General features: G+C 47.0%; 1 protein-coding gene across 30 annotated transcripts in view; it reads right to left on the reverse strand.

Annotated features, from left to right (window-relative positions):
- Nucleotides 1–17,198, reverse strand: part of Foxp (FoxP protein) — a 234,575-nt gene that overhangs the window by 17,777 nt on the left and 199,600 nt on the right. For 24 of the 30 annotated variants that reach the window (XR_003305922.1, XM_026444549.1, XM_026444532.1 and 21 more), the window contains 7 exons: nucleotides 6,154–6,759; nucleotides 5,803–5,865; nucleotides 4,004–4,253; nucleotides 3,308–3,412; nucleotides 2,924–3,098; nucleotides 1,590–1,776; nucleotides 191–503 (listed from right to left, as the gene is read on the reverse strand). Coding sequence is in view for 29 of the 30 variants with exons in the window: in XM_026444549.1 (XP_026300334.1) it covers nucleotides 191–503; nucleotides 1,590–1,776; nucleotides 2,924–3,098; nucleotides 3,308–3,412; nucleotides 4,004–4,253; nucleotides 5,803–5,865; nucleotides 6,154–6,759 (1,699 nt within the window). In the remaining variant the exon portion in view is untranslated. 30 annotated transcript variants of the gene reach the window in all.

A 17,198-nucleotide genomic window follows, 5' to 3' on the forward strand; every position in this document is an offset into this window, starting at 1 on the left:
TGATTTCGCAGGTAAAACGGAAGAAACGCACAAGTTCAACAATGTCAAACACGATTTCTCGCAAATAAAATCGCAACCGATTAATGCCTGATCCAATGAATGAAAATTACTTAATTAGATATAACAGTTTAGACAGTAATCAGAACGGTAAAGTAAGAGTGAGATTAAAGGAGAAAGGAGAAAGTCTTACCTCCTGCCAAGGAAAGCGCGGATTTATCACTGATACGTCGTCTGATGGGCCCCGCCATGCTGGGCATGGTAGGCATGGTGGGCATGCTACCAGGCATATTCGGCAACGGAGGCATCCCTGACATGTTGGACATGTTAGGAATGGGTGGCATAGGTGCTCCGGCCGAAGGTGGCAATTGTCCACCTGCTGGTGACCTGACCGCTGACACCAAAGCGGACATCGAGACGGGAGACACTTGAGAGACACCGAAATTCGGTGGTGGCTGGCTCATCAGAGCGGTGGAGAGATTTAACTTTGGTATACTCGAGCCCGTCTGAAAAAGGAAGCGCCACGATGTGCACACGGAGAGAGAAGAATGCCTGCGGCCATTATTTACACGGTTTCGAAGATCGTCGACCTTTTTCTTTCCTTTTTTTTTTTCCCCCTTCTTCGAGCGAAACCTCAAATAACAGCCGAGTTGCTATTTATTCCTCGTGTTTATTGTTTCTCTATCTCGCGTATGTTGTAATCAATACTTTGATAAAGATTCGATACTTTGAAAACTTGTGCACTCGAATGAAAAAAAAGAAAAAGTACGTGGAAAATTAACCCCTTTGTATTATAAAAAAGATGGATAATAAGCAAGAAGGAAGGAACAATTCGAATATGTCGATAGAAAATACTCGAGTTTGGTACAGTTTCGATATCAGAGATGATCCGTGAGCACGATGAATGAAGGGCGGGGCTCCTCTCTTTCGCGTTAAAATAATTAAGTCGGGCAGAGAGGACGACGCAGCCGCGTGGAGAGGGCTAATGCGATATTGGTATTCTCCGACTGTCGGACTTGTTAGAGGTTTTAATTAAGGCGATATAAAATCAACGAGGACCCGATGAATTATTAATGCAAACTTTATGTATAAATTAGCGAGTCTACTCGGCGGCGCGTTAAAACTGAAAACTGGCGTTGTTGTTAGCCGCGGCAAGAGAGCTCGTAAAATTCCCCGAGCGCCGTGAAAATCTGGCTTTACGACCGCCGAACGGCCCCCGATCCTACCGCGAGAGTTTACCATCCCGACACGATCGTTAGGAAACGTTTTTCCGGATTCCAAGCCTTGGTACAGCGGTTCCATCGATACCGAGACCAAACATAACTTTGACCACCACCTTACGATTATTGCTATCCATTATCGTGCTCGTACGAAATCACTGTGCCAATTTTACAATTTACAAGTTGCAATTTACGCTTACATATTGTTTTTTTTCGCTCGATAACTTTCGATCGAGCGTTGTTCCTGACAAACATTCTATTCTAACTCTGAGAATCCCTTCTTCGAGCACGGTTTCGGATTTAAAAATTACGATAAAAATTTCACGCAGGAAAATCTAAATTTACGTAAATCGACAACAACTTCCAACTTACCGATGACTCGGACGACTTTGGCGGTTCGGGGGAAGCCATTTGTTTCGCCACGTGCAGGTGATGCATCATAGCGGTTAACCGGTCCCGTTCCTTCTGCAACTGGATCTCCAGTTGCGAGACCACTTGCATCTGGACCCTAGCCTGCGCCGTCGATCTGTCGTCCAGCGTGTGCTCCGTGTTCAAGTGTCTGAAAGAAAAAAAGTTAATAATAAATTACAGTTCCAGATATACGTGTATTCTGCGGTCGAAAGATCGCTACGAGGGGGAAGGTAAGAGGGGAACAATCCTCTATCCGTAGTAGATCCTTTGCTGCGGCGGCTGCCTAATCAAATTATGTCGCGAAGAATGTCGGATCGTTTACGGGAGGGCTATAATCAAAGCAGCGTTGCGTTACAAAGAAACGTTTGTCTCTTCAGACACCACCGTGGTGAATCTTACCCCAACAGGGGGGGAAAAAATGAATCGAGTTCCAAGGTGATCGTGGAGAAGGGAGGGGATCTCCCAACGAGATTCCCGTATTTAAGAATATCCGTAATCCTTCTTCGTCGCAGCAGGCCGGTGTATCGCGAGCGGCGGAAAGAGGGTGAAGAAAGCGGAAGGAGGGGGGACGAGAGCAAGATTGGTTAAGACCAAGAATACGGAAAGGTGGGGGGCGAGGGAGTGGAGGGACAGGGGGAAGGGGATTAGACCGAGAGGCATAACGATGCGGTCGAATGTCGTGAATATTAATGAGACAAAGGTAATTAGCGTTTTCCTTTTTTTCTCTCTTTCGCTCTCTCTCTCTCTCTCTCTCTCACTCTCTTTCTCTTCGTCCTTTTTTTAAGTAACGGCTTGTTTGAGGGAGTTGGCGGCGACGAGCCGCGTGATTACTAGGGATTGCCGGGGGACCGAGGAGGGAGGCGGATGCTACCTCTGCTTTGAAACCGATGGAAAAGGTGGCGGATGTCAATGAGATACGCTGACTCGAGCGATTTTTCTACACTTCCTCTAACCACCCCCGCGAGCGTCGCCTTCGTCTAACTCATTCTCCACGAGGGCGAAATTGTCGACTTTATTCTTCCTGTTTCTCCTCTCTCTCTCTCTCTTTCTCTCTCTCTTGCGTTCTTCCAACGATGATTCTTGTTCCGCCCCTGCGTTGGGATTTACTTACTTTTTGATGTATATATATATACCAGAGATCTCAAACTTTTCTGGGATCGATGGATTCGAAAAATATGATTCGAAATATTTTTTATTTCGATCGAATGAATAATAAGATTGATCTCGATTCGGGATCTCTGGTTTCTCGTAAAACGATAATAAATAAGTTAAGTTTAAATATTTTATGGACTCACTTAAGGAATGCTTGATAGTCTTCACAAATAACTTCACAGCCCGGCCACTTACAGACCCCATGACCGTACAGGGGATGAACCTTGTCGTTGGAGGAAACGTCCAGCGGTTTCTCGTCCAATGGAGTGGTTCCGTTCATATCCGACCGCCGACTCGACACTGTCGAATTGAGAAGTCCTGCGATAGTCCGGAAACGAACGTCGCCATTTTCCAAGTAAGAAAAAAGCAAAAGAAAAAAAAGAACCGAAAAGAATTGCGAAAGGAGTGCAAAGGAGCGCGAGAAAATGGGAGAAAAGGGAGGCGAGAGGGCGTGAAGAAGGAAATAAATCTCGATTCTCGATCATCTCAAGATATGGGGGGGGGGGGAGAGGAGAATTTCTGTTTACCATTGAGTCCAGCCACGGATTTTGGAACGTTCGAGTTCTGATGCGATTCCGGACCATCCGACGTGTCCGATTTCCACATTGGTAGTCCTTCGCCAGGTTGGAGACCTGTCCCAAATTGCACAAATATCACGGATTAACGATCTCGGATAACAATAAATTATTACAAATAATATAATAAAAATCTTCTTTCCAATCTTCTTTTCGTCGAGTATTCCGGCCAAGTTTGTTGCCCCTCCACGCTCGTGAACAATATTTTCGAGCGTGAAGAAAGCACGTGGAGAAGCACAAGTGAACGAGATTCTGTCATTCTCTCGTTCGACCCCCGACCCTGTTATTCCACCCTTCCTCTTCGCTTCCTGCACGCGCGCCAGAAAGAAAAACATCGGTGGAACGAGATCCGACGCAACCGAAACACTTCCACGCGGAAAGTTTCGCCCAGGGTGAAGTGGAAAATGAGAAAATGCGGGGATTATTCGACGGGGGATGGGAAGGAGTCGAGATTGGCTCGATGGATTATCGTTTAAATCGGAGGGGAGGGGGGGCAGGCTCGACTTACTTTCGAAAGTTGTAGCTGTTTCGCTCGTTGTAACCATTTGTTGTCTCCAATTGTTGTAACGCGATATTTAAAAAAAGATAATTTAAAAACACAGAGGACACGAAGAGATTCGGATTTGAGAATACGCTTTCTGCACTTACCCGAAGAAGGATTGTGACCCTGAAGACCCAGACCCTGTTGAAGAAGATATTGGCTCTGCGTGATCTGCAGTTGCTGTATCAGACGTTGCTGTTGAAGCGCCAATTGTTGAAGCGGGGCGGACGCCTTCTTCTTGTCCGCCGTTTGCAACAGATGCGTCTGCTGGATCACGTTCAACTGCAACTGTTCCTGCAGTTGCTGTATCGCCTGCTCCAGCTTCTTCCTGCCCAGCTCGGCGAACTGGTGTTGATGCTGCAAATATTTCGATTTCGAAATTGCCGTGAATTTGCCCGTCCAAATTCTCTCGGGATCGGGATTCGCAAGCGGGATAATTCCGACACAATTCTCGGGAAATTGAGAGATTTCTCGTTCCCGAAATTTGCGCGAGAAGGAGAAGGAGAGAAGAAAAAGACCGAGGGGATGGAAAAGTTGCATATCTTGACGCTGCTGAATAAATCTGAGACGCGGATAATTCGCAGGGCGAGGCAAGAAGAAGACAACAGGGGGCAGTTGATGGGTAGCCAGAAGACAAACAACGAGACACAACGGCTGATGGCGATGCTTAATTGCTTACCTCATCCCCTCCAAAGTTCATCCCCCTTCTTCCCTAAGCCTGGAGGATATTTTAAAACAAACCCACCGAAGTAGACGCCCCTTATAATATCATAGAACGAACGAGAGAATCGCGCGATTAACGAGACAGAACGAGATTTCTTTCTTTCTTTCTTTCTTCTCTTTTCTTTTTTTTTTTCTTATCGAAATCGAATTTCCTTTTCCACCTCTCTTTTCTACTCGCGCCGCGTATCGTGACGATAATCGGGAATCGCGACGATAATGATCAAAGAACGTTAAATTCTCTATAATTAAGATGGTCTTTCGCACGAGCTCTCGCGCAATAATCTGTTCGAGTGGACTGTCTAAATTTGTAGAGTAAAGGACACCGGTCAGACCATGCCGCTAAATAAATATTTGATGCCTCCATCGAAGCTATCGAGCTTGTATGCGAAACCGGCAATATGTATTTGCGTTAAAACGTCCTTTGTGCTGTTTACGGGAGACGTGTAAGAACAAATTCACGTGAATATATATTAATATTTCAATGATATTAAAAAATTTTGTAATATCCTCACGATATAACCGGGATATATATGTGTAATTGTAGGAGAGAATAATTTCTTTTGGGAGACGCGCGCGACGATAGATTGGAAATTAACGACACTGTTTGCTGAGCATCGAAATTCCCAGCCCCGGTGGATAAAATTTTCGAACCGTTAGAATTCCTCGACGATGGAAAAGTTGAAGAGCAGAAAATGAAAAAAAAAAAATCTCGATAATTCGACGTGGGAACGTGATGAAAATTATAAAATGTTTGGGAACTGAAAATAGTTTCAGGAGAGACGTTTACGCGAGAACGCGACGGAGGAGGAATATCTCGAGACACATTCTTTCAGGCGGCTGTTGTCCTTAAAAAGATTGTCCGAATGTTTGTACAAGTGTTGCAAAGGACGGAGGAGGGAAGAAAGAGGAAGGTGAATCCCATCAAACGGACGCTTTTTATAATTAAAATTATCAATGGCCGTGGGAGGGTGATAAAAGGCGGTCTGTTTACCCGCCGGAGTATCTGAAAAATGTTTAACTTATGCCAAGATGCAATGCTTGCTCGATGAAAAGGACAAACTTCGCTAATGTACTCTTTGGAGAAGCGGCACAATAAACTGGAAAGAATTGAGCAACGAAACCCGAGATTCCTTCGCTTCGTATTCTTCAACAGAGCGAGGATTCAAAGAATAGAGATACTTACGTCTTTAAGGGACGAAAAGTAGCCGAATCGTTCCTGATTGGACGCATGCTCCGACGAGGAATCCTGTAAAGAATATTATCGATTCGACACGTCAATGATAGTAATTATATTTGTATATACGATACAATAAAATATGATTAATTGTAAAATTGTACATTCAATATTCAATAACCTACAACACCGTGATCCAAATCCTCCCGATCCAGTTTCGAAATGAAATTCTCAATCTCTTTCACCTTCTGATAAATAAACCATAGAAACGTATTTATCTATTTAAAATACTTCATCCTCGGAAGAAATCATCGCGTATTAGACATTTGATTCCCAAATTACAAAAAAAAAAACACGTACCTGATGATGTTGCTGTTGTTGCTGTTGTAAATAGAGCGAGTGTTGCTGCATGAAGGATTGCAGTTGGGTGGGGCTGAGTATGTGTTGTTGCAGCAGTTGTTGCATCTGGTGGATGCCGCTAGCCGGGCTGATCATCATCTGCGAGGGATTTTGCGAAGGTGGTGCCCCTGGCGGCCCTCCCGGCGGGGGACCCTGCGAAGGATTTGGCGGCGAACCCCTCTGAGGGGCCTGCGGACTCTGATGAGGACTCGGTTGGGGACCAGGCGCCCCCGAGCTCGGCTGTTGCGATTGCTGCGTGATGATAGGCTGCTTTTGCTGGGTCATGGGTGCTGCTGTCACTGCGTGCCCAGCGGGACTGAGCTTTCCATTGCTCTGATACTCGATCGTGAGCTCCTGTTGCTGCTGCTGCTGCTGCTGTTGTTGTTGCTGCGCTGGCTGCGATTGCTCCGTCACGCCACCACCTATCTCGTTCCGGTTGTTCTCACGGTTACGGACCGACAATCGATCTCGATCTCGATTCTCGACGCGCTCCCTCGACGAGGGGACAGTGTCGCGCGGTTGCTGTTGCTGTTGTTGCTGCTTCAGGGCTGCAAACAGCGAAGTAGCCTGCAATACGAAAATGAAGATCGAGAGCTCGATCAAAGTCGGTTGCGAGCTAAATCCTTAAAATGTTTTTCTTTTCTTTTTCTGATGATAAAGCTCATCAATTTATTAATTTCTACCTTTATCTCTATCCTTTGGCAACACGTAAAAAAAAAAAGAAGAAGAAAAAAGAAAAATGTTCGGATTAATTTAAACTCGGTACTCGTTTAACAACGAGATAAAGGAGTTTCTGTTTTGGCGACACCCGGTGCTCGCGCAAAGTCAAACGCGAGATAACAAGAAGGGGTTGTTGGAGAGACGGTTGTTGCAAGGGACGAGAAGAAGCCGGGCGAGAACGAAAAGAGGGAAGAAGAAGCCCCGGGGCGGAATATTCATGATATAAATGCCGTGTAATGTGCGCGCGTTAAACTTCCACCGTGTTTTGAGCAATATTGATCTTATCTAATGGTATTCGAGCCCGAGACGTTTTGGTATCCTCTCATCATCATCATTGGCTGGCTTCGGGAGAGAACACCGAACGAAGAAGGAAAACTCGAGCTGTTGTTTGAATCGCGCCGACTCCACGCTCTCCTTTCCTCCTTGTTTACGTAGCGAGATTTGTTTTATTAAGTTCTATCATCAAGTAGATTGCGGAGTGTAAAAGCGGAACACTGTGTTACCTCCCTCCCTCCCTCCCTCCCGATTCTCTTCCAATTTCCCCTTGAAATTCTTCTCAGAGAAGGACGAGTTAATTCCATCACGATAGACGGAAATGAAATGAAAACCAATTTTTCATTTTTTTTCATTCATTCGAACGCGGAAAGAATATCAAGCATCGTATTCAAAGACCAATAATGACTAGGCTTATTCTTTCCTCTCCTCTTAATCGTGTTTGCAGAAGCGTCTCGCGGAACTTCGACTTGTTTGTCAATTGGTACGGGACATCTTTCATCGATTCCTCGAAACGGCCAATTCCTCAAACAATACATTTGCCAGCCAACCTAACCAACCAACCTCTGCCTGTTTAGAATGCCCGCTTCGAAACCTGCGTTTCCGCGTGGCGTGGAGACGCACAAGTTCCCTTGGAGGAGCGGAACGACCGACGACGCACGATGAATCCTGAAAATCCTCGCGATCGAAGGTCGGTCTTCGCGTGGACCACGCGCGCGCGCCTACTATTCGTCGAATAGTACGAACCGCACGAGAGAGGAAGGAGAAAAAAGGAAAGAAACAAAGACGAAGCCTCGTCAGAGATAAATTTAAAATGGATTCCTCTCTGACTTGCCGCTCTCTCTATCTCTCTCTCTCTCTTTTTTCCTTCTCGCTTCTTGTTCACTCGTTTCGAGCGAACGGAAAAGTCAGCCTCGCGATTGTTTCTCCGAGCGTGAAAAGCGCGTGTCTCTCTTGGTCGGATCCCGAGGTCCTATGCTAATCTTATTTGTATACGATTACGTATGTTTATAACATGCAAAGAAAGTCCCGAGCGGGGGAGGCGCAGGACGCGTTATCAGTGTTTAGTCAGGAATGGCGGCGTTCCGTCTCCGAAGCGTTCGGAAGCGTTTGGAGCGTGGGCGGAAAGGAAAAAACGGTGTCGTGGAAAAACAGAGGAGGAAGAAATCGCCGCATGAAAATCCATCCGATTCTTCTCAGGGAAAAGAGGCGCAAAGTCGACTCTCCGACTGCGACTCCGCTTCTCTCGGATTCTCGAATTCTCTGAATTCTCTGACGGAGAGGCGAAATTTCGCGAATTTTTCGAAACGTCCCCGAGGAACGTCGGCTGGGTCATCTTGGAAAAAGAAAAAACAATAAGGAAGGATTCGAGAGGCGAGGAGCGCGAGCGACAGGGCCGTTTACTCAACGAAATTAACGAGAGAAGCAACGATCGGCAGGAGGTTTTAATCCACTTTAGCCGGAGACGCACAGCCCCGGCTAGATCGCGATCCTTTAATTCGCTAATTAATACCGAGTCTGCTGATATTCTCTCTCTCTCTCTCTCTCTCTCTTTCTCTCTCACCCACCGACCAGTTCTAAGAGAAGAAACGAAGAATCTTGAACGTTGAACGAAGCGTCGTGTCACCCTGGGCGAAAGGGGGTGGGAAAAAAAATCGCGGAGGAGCCGAGTCGAGGGTGGGTTGGGAGGCCACGAAAAAAAATGGGGGCCAACCCAGGAGGAGGGAAGGGGGCAAAGAGGGTAACGACGATGAAGCTCGACGTATGTACACGACCGGGGCCAAAGGAAAAAAATATAAGGGTACGGAAAGAATGAAAGTATAAGAGCCGACGTTGAAGGGCCATCGACTACAGATAAGAGGGACTCCTAAGACTCTTTTAAGAAAAGGTTAAATAAAGGTCGGGGAGCCGCGCTTGTTGTTGGCTGTTCAGATTCCTTCGACCCCTTTCCTCCCCACCCTGGGACCTGGTAACGCCACTTATTTGAATCCCGAAGCCTCCTTCGACTTCAGCCCCGTGCTACTGCTACGTGGTCTTCTTCGTCTCGCCAGACCTTCATATCTTTTATATATTAGAATTTTCACCAACCATCCACCCGTTTCCACCAACCTTCCACCACGTCTTTTCCCATGTACATATATATATATATAGATATTTCTTGCTCCTTTTCTCTCTGTTTACTGTTTGGATTTATTCCAAACTCCCCCTCTCTGTCTCACTGTGCCTCGAAAGAACCGAGAGAATCCTGATGGTATACCCTCCGCCTGTGTATATGAGTTCTCCTCCCTTGATCCTCCTTCCTTCCTTCCTTCCTTCCTTCCTTCCTTCGGTTTTCGTCTTTATACTTTCCACTTCCCCTCCCTTCATTCTTGAGAAGACCCTTCCATCCTCCCGCTTCTTTCTTCCGCTTCATCTGTCTTTGAAAAGCATCGAAACTATCGGTGGCTGAGCAGCGCAGGGCCGCTCCCATGCTCGTGACTCACCGAGGAGGAGAGATTTCGTGAAATACGCGCGACGGCGTGACGCGAGTGTCATCTCGATGGCGAGAAGGAGGCTATCGAGGATTCGCGACACGAGTCGAAAAGTAATTTCCTCGCAAGCTGGAAGGAAACGTCTGGAAGGAAGCTGGGACAGGGGACGGAGGATTCGCGTTCGGGACACCGGGACACATTCGATCAATCGGGAGGCGGCTCGATGGAAATCGATACGGCGTAGCGGATGCCCCGACTCGTTACGTTGCCACGGTGCCCCGAATGTTTATTTAGCGTCGTTTTATACGCGCCAATTAAACTGCACGCACAGAGAGTTTTAGCCTCGAACGTCATCGGGACACTTGTTACAGGGGAGGGAGGAAAAAAAATACAGGAGAGAAAAAAAAAAGACAAAGGGAGGGAAAAAAAAAAAAAAGAGTTGTCCGGGGGAAAAAATTCGGCGATTTGCACTGTCGATCCGTTTATTCCACAAATCCGAATCGGATTTACCTTCTAGCTTTTTCTCGCATTCCACATATTGAACATCCCTTTTGGATCTGTTAACCGTGATATTTTCATAGCCGCGATACGCCATAGCGGGAATATTCTATTATGTATGTATTGATTAAAATTCCCGTTCGGATCTCTGTGCACAGTACCGGGAGATAGCTCCATGTTTGATTGATTTTTAACATCGTAATACCTGTGCACCGAACACAGTTGAAATTCCTTCTTCGCAACGTTCGATCATCGTGAAAATCGTGGCCCCGTGAAAAAAAGAAGAGAGAGAGAGAGAAAGAGAAAAAATTCTACTCGCCCTTTATCTATTTTCCTCGCTATCGATCAAGTTCATTAGAAGTGAAATTCCTTCCACTCCTTTTGGAACGAACTCTTAAATCGATTAGGTCAGAAATGTATCCGTTCCAGGAGAAAGGATGAAGGATCGATGAAAACGGATGGAGCACCAACTGGGGGTACAAAACAAGGGGATTCCTCCACCTCCTGTCTTTCGTTTCGTATTCACGTCGAGGGCCAATCAGAGACGCGTCTCTTTACACCCGCCTCCTGTTGACGTTTGTCATAATATTTTAATATTAAATCGCGTTACGGACCAGCCATGCGTTCGCATAATCAGACGTTACTCCGTGGCCGTTTATATACGCGCCTACTGTAAGTCTACTCGACGGAGAGGAACCTGGGCCGCGTGTGAACAACGCACACCTAACAGGGGAAAACGAAAGAGAGAGAGAGAGAGAGAGGAAGAGTAAGAGCGAGGAAGGACGAGACACGAGGAGAAGGAGTGGTGCTCGTCACCCCCTAGCAGTTCCACGGCGAAATGTGGAATACAAATTACTCTGAAAAGTCCCTATTTCCCGCCTCCGTTTTCGCCATCACTCGCCGCGCACGCGGCCCCTATGAATTCGCCGAATAATTCGGAATTAGGGAAACTAACGCGTGTCTCTTTGCACGCTGACGAGCCTCGCTGAAACACGCGAGACTTTCTCCCTCCCCCCTTCGTCCGATCCTATCGCCGATTACCTTGTATATCGTCGCGTGATTTCGAAGTTCGGACACGTTTCAAAGTTGCGACGACGAGAATTCTTCCTCTCGTCTTAAGGATAAGGAACGAGGGAGTACGAAGTAGAAAGGAAGGAGATAGGTCGAGATTAGATACAGATGAAAATAAATTGGAGGATTGATAAATTTTTAAGGAGGTACACCTTGGGGAGAGGATTGCAACGATTCTATGGAAACGTGGACATGGTCCATCGTCGACTTGACGTTCGAAAAGGATCCTGCAATATTGAAAGGAATTAACGATTCCAGGAACGTCTGGCGGGCGAGCCGGTCCAGCGACTAGGAAGAGGACCATAGAAAAGAGAAAAGGGTGAGAGCAAGCACAGGGCGGGGGGTGGTAGTAGGTTTCCTGGGACGACTCGGTAGCCAGCTGGAATATTTGGAAAATGGCTAGAACCAAGCGGACGGAATGTCTCTGGTCTCCATCGTTAACGGCCTGTGTACATTATAGATGGTCCCGTGATTGGTTCGTCAGCCTCTCAAAAACTCGAGCTCCTATCGTCGTAACCGTCCTCCTCCTCTTTTCACTTGGTGTTGTTACCTGGTCCCTCGATCCCCATCCTCCCTCCCTCTTTCGTAGGTTCATTTTAGCCGGTCTGAACCGTCCACCCCTCCCTCTCCATCCCGCTGCCTTTCATCCCGGACTCCGTCTCTCTCCGATCGCCGATTGACAATGTACAGAGGCGGCCTTTCACGGGTATCAATTAGTAGAATCCGCTCGTTGCCGATGCCCGCACGATCGCCTCCGATAGCGTCGCTCTCTTCTATCTCCTGTCAATTCGACTGCACGATCTAATAAAGGGAGAGATCGTCCCTATCGATGAATTTTTCATTATACCAATTGAAACTCTCTCCTCGTATTGAATGTTGTTCGAGTTGAAATTTTCTTTCTTTCTTTTTTTCTTGAGGGGGAAGAATAATTCTTGAGTGAAGAATGACCCAAGAGCAATTTTTGGAAAAAGCATCGTGGAAAAATCGCCTCTCAGGCGAACGTGGATATTCCAAAAGGAAAAAAAATGAGAGCAGGAACGCTGTTGCAAAAAAAAAAAAAGAAAAACGATCGCGTGTGAACGGAACCCGGAACAGGAGGAAACAAAGATTGCCGGGCATTATGCAAGGTAAACGTTGCCAGAAGTATATACCCCTTTCCCGGTAGGTATCCGCTGTCTGTATGTACAAGAATTAACGCATAGAGGTTGGGAGTGTCGCAGCTGGATAGGCGAGATACAGAAGGTCGAGAGGGGGAGAGGAGGAGGAGGGTGTCCAGAGGCAGAGAGCGCGTGGCGAAAGAGCACGAGAAAGGGGCCGGGGGGAGGGGGAGGGATGGATGGAAAATTGGGGAGAGATCGACGGAGGGTGAGAACGAGAACGGATAACAGAGGAAGCTGGGACAGAGGGTGCATCGAAGAGAGTAATTTCGGCATTCTGCGGGTTTGCTTACATCCACCGGTTCAACGATTTTCGTTATGCGTGCACCGGTTTAACGTGCACCGTTGTTTCTCCACGCGATACAGCAAGAATTTTTCCTTCCCTCCCTTCCCCTCCCCCCGCCTCTCTCTCTCTTTCTTTCTCCATCGTGTCAATCTTGATATTCTCTCTTCCTTAATTTTATTCCTTCCTAAATTGAATAAATCTGTGTTTTTCCTCGATACTAGGCGGAATTATCGGAACAATATAGTATTTTGTTCAGGATTATTCAATTTCATGCTCAATCGAGGCAAACGTTATTCCATTATCCTTCCTCTGGCCTCGTTTCCCGATAGCTCCTATTCTCTCTCTCTCTCTTTCTCTTTCTCCCCTTCATCCCCTCGATGACAAGCGGCGATAAAACGCGAAATATTTTGTTTCATCTCCCTCCCCGGTACGAGGTCTAACTTTCGCCATTAGCCGGCCCCCGTCCCACGGTCCTCTTTCTCTCCCGGGGGCGAAATTTCCGACTTGGCCCGTCGAAGAAAATGAAATAAAGGATGTATCTGTTTGGCGGAGCCCATAATTTCCCTGTTTCTTGACCCCCATCTTCCACCGTCAGCGGGGGCAGGCAGCGGCGTTGCAAGCCTGTGGGCCACGAGTCGTTAATGAAAATCAAACAACGGAAAAATTACATCCACTTGGTGGTAAGCGGCGTCCCACTCTTTTCTACCCTTGAGACTTTACAGGAGGAAGAGTGGATAAGAGGGGGGAGAGGGGGGTTGCGAGTGGAGAACGGTTTTTGCCTTAGTCAGCTTTTCCTTTTCTCCACTGCATCAGCGGGCCCGGCAAGGTTTGTACTCGGATAATCGCGCTATTCTTTCCTCGTGGCTTCTTCTCTCCGTCTTCCCGCCATTAATCATCTCTCGCGTGTCCCACGCGGGAGGAAAGAGAAAAGGAGAAAAAAAAAAAAGAAGGAGGAGAAATTACGAGGGTTGCGGCTCTTTTTCCAGAAGAGGTTCTCTTCGATTTTAAATCGAACTCGAGTCGAAACGAAGACGAGGAGAGAGACTCGTTTCATCCTCCACGGATGGTAGCCACGAAACGATGCATCGTGTCGTTTTTCTCTCGAACGTTGCGCAAACAATTCTGAGATAGGGGTTGAAGTGGGTAAACGTTCGAGAAGAATTGCTCGGAGGAGAGGGGAGGTGATGAGCGATGGTAAATTAATATCGACGCCCTCTTTATACACGAAAGAGAGGAAGACACGTCTGGATAAACGACGCCTGTTTTCTTAGAACAATCTTCGAGGTTCCATTGTGCCGGAAGCTGGGTGTCTAGCATCCTTAGGCAATCACCGTATAATCTGTTGGCGGCGGCGCGCCATGTTTTACTTTCGTTCCGGTTAATAATTCAGTATCAATTAGTGGCCGGTTGAATTATGAAAGGATCTTTCTTCGTTCCCCGACGTTCCACCTCGTGGATTTCGTTGCTTCTTTGCCAGATACCGAAAAACAGAAGAAGGTAAATCTCGCCCGCGTCTCGAAGTCTTCGTTTACCCGTTGCGTTATTAATCGCGGCAGCCAACATTGACGAGAAACTCTTACGGGGAATCCTTAAACCCCCCCGAAAAATAGGAAGAAACAGGAACGACAGGAGGTCACGATCCATCACGTGGATCATCGATGCCGATGATCGTTCTCAGGGATTTCTCAGTTGTCTTTTCGAGAGGGAGAAAAGGAGAAGAAAGAAGAAGAAAGGAAGTGGAAGGCGGTGAATAATGGAAAGTAGCGAATTCCTTTTCTGCCAGTCGCGGCCAGACGAGCTCCATTAAAGGTCCCTAAATCCCCGACGTACTCCGCCCCCTCGCGCTGCGCGACTCTCCCTCTTCCCACCCTCTTGGTCCCCCTTCGTACATGGACGGATCATGACCAAGCATACGGGCGTTCGCTTTTGCTCGTAGACGCATATTTATTCGCAGTCCATTTTGGTTTGTTTGCACAAACGGGAGAGAGTCCGTCAGGCCGACGTCGGACCTCTGTTCTCCGCCTCTGCCACCACTGGTCGCCTCGTCTACCCCCGTTGCTTTTTTTTCTTCCTTTCTCTCTTTCTTCCTTTCTTTTTCCACCATCTCTCGCCGCTTTTGCATTCCTACGCCTCTCTCTGCTCACTTCCGGTGCTCCACCAGCGACTATTGCGAGGAGGGTGATCGTCACCCTCGCCCCGGATATCTTGTTTCTTTCCCAACTTTCTCGCCCCTCGTCTCTCTAAACTTTATTTCATCGTCCGAGGATTAAGATCCTTGTTTCAACAACAAGGATATAATATTCTTTGCAATCGTTGCAAAATTAATCGTTCTTTCGAAAAAAAAATTCCAAATAATTCTTGATATCCTTAGAAAAAAGGGGAATGTGACGAGGATTATTAAGAGGCTTTCCAAGTCGGAGGCTGAGGCATCGAATGAAATCGCGGTTAAAAATTATACGGTATTACTCAAGCCTCCTCCCCTCTCTCTCTCTCCCTCTCCCTCTCCCTCTCCCCGGAAACGAGCAGTTCCACTGATGATACAATTAAGTCCGGCAACAGCAGATTTCTCGACTCGGAAAATTATCCGATATTTTTCATGCGGACGCCGCGAGGGTACGCCGGCGAGGGGATGGTCGAAAAGGGGTGAGAAAAATGCAAGGTTGTTCCGGGGCTCGGGAATTAGGAGGAGGGAATATCCAGGAAAATGTAAGACGACTTTTAAACAGAGAAAGGGTGGCCCTGCTTGTTCCACTAATGAAAGGTTGCGACGTGAACCGATGGATCAAGCTGGCCTGATTCATCGCGGGAATAAAGCTCGCTGATTAACACTGGAGAAATTTTATCGCGATATGATAAAAATACTGCGCAATTTTTGTTGAGAATTATCTTTATTCTTATTGTATCATCCTCGATGATGAAAAGATGATGAAACCTCGATTCGATTCGATTCGAGAGAAGATTTCACAGTTTAGTTTACATTCATTCGCCGCCTTCTCACCCCTTCTCTTGCCACCTTCTACCGCGCTCGATTCTTCTCCACCCCCTTCTCTTTAATATCGGCATTAATATTCAAGACGGCCAACGAAATGAATATTAAACACAGTAATCGTTTTAACTCTAGTCCGGTGATAATGTTCGGACCTGGCCGCGAACACACCCGCATCCACGCTCTCCCCGCCCCACGGGCCAATTTTGCACGCTGAATTTCTCTTTACGATCTTGCGCTCGATCAATTAAATTACCGATGAATTTTGCCAATTTCGCGAAAAAACAATTCGCGCGCAGCATATTTAACGCCAACTTCTCGCGCGAATCATGAGGGAGGGAAGATTTCCCAGGCCAAGAATTTCCATCGGCACGGTTTCGAGTAAATCACGTCTCTCGGCGGGAAGTCGAAAGGAAGCGGTGGAGAGGAAAGGAAACTGGTTCCCTGTTTTTCCTCGCTAATTCGACGAGAATCGCGCGATGGAGGAGGAGGAGAAGATGGAGGAGAAGCGTGGTCGCGAGACGAAGCTAGAGAGGCTTCCTTCCACGGTACACGAAAGCCACATTTGTATTCAGTGGGCGCTGCCGGAGGAATCCAGGGAGAGGGGGTCGCGCTCTAAGATCGCGGCGGATGAGGTGCTTTAAAAAGAGAAAAGGAGTAAACGCGAATGGCGCGGAGCTCGAGGGTGAAAAATCAGAAGAAGAAGAAGAAGAAGAAAAAGGAAAAAGAGAAGAAAAGGTGCCATCGCGACACCCTTTCGAACAACGGAGATGTTGAGACCCGGTGACGAAGAGCAGGCGGATGGGGGTGGTTGAACCAGGGGATGGGTTAGACTCGCTGCAGCCGCGATCCCGCATATTTCACATGCAGGGTGCCTGTTTTGCTTGGCCCCGGCAATATTATTACCATATTTTTCACATAATGCGGCCGCGTGTGTATGTCTCTTTATTTCACGCGAGACCAACCCCCTCCCTCGACGATCCTCCGCCACGTCAAACGAGAGATCGAATCCGGATTCTTTTTTTTTTTTAACGTCTTATCATTCATTGCTCGCTCCGCTTTTTATGGAGGGGTTACAAGCGTCGCGGACAACCACGATGAAAAGTTTATACGTATATTCGACTTCCATAGGAGAAGGAACAGATTTCTTCTGAAAGTCTTCACCAGAAAAATGAGAGAAAGAGGATTCTTTGGAGGAGGAGAAGTTCGAAGTTCGGTTGGATGATCATTAATTTTAATTTTTATCCCCGATCGATGGAATATAAGTCAGTGAGAATTTTCCGTGTAAACTCGATTAAAGAACGTGCATCGATGAAATATGTATGTACCCTGGGCGAACAAATTACAAGGAACACACCCCTAGGAACAATGCTAGATATTCGTGCGCTATTTCGTTCTATACTTGTTCAAAGCTTGCAGGACCGCACCCTGTAAACACTGTTAAACTTTGTTTCATAAGAGTCACTAGAACGCTTCTCTCGGGAGGATAAAAAAGCTTCAATTTTTCTCTCTTTCTATCCGATTCGTTGGATCGCGCGTGTTTG

This window comes from Apis mellifera, linkage group LG13 (assembly GCF_003254395.2).
Source record: "Apis mellifera strain DH4 linkage group LG13, Amel_HAv3.1, whole genome shotgun sequence".
NCBI classification, from domain to species: Eukaryota; Metazoa; Arthropoda; class Insecta; order Hymenoptera; family Apidae; genus Apis; species Apis mellifera.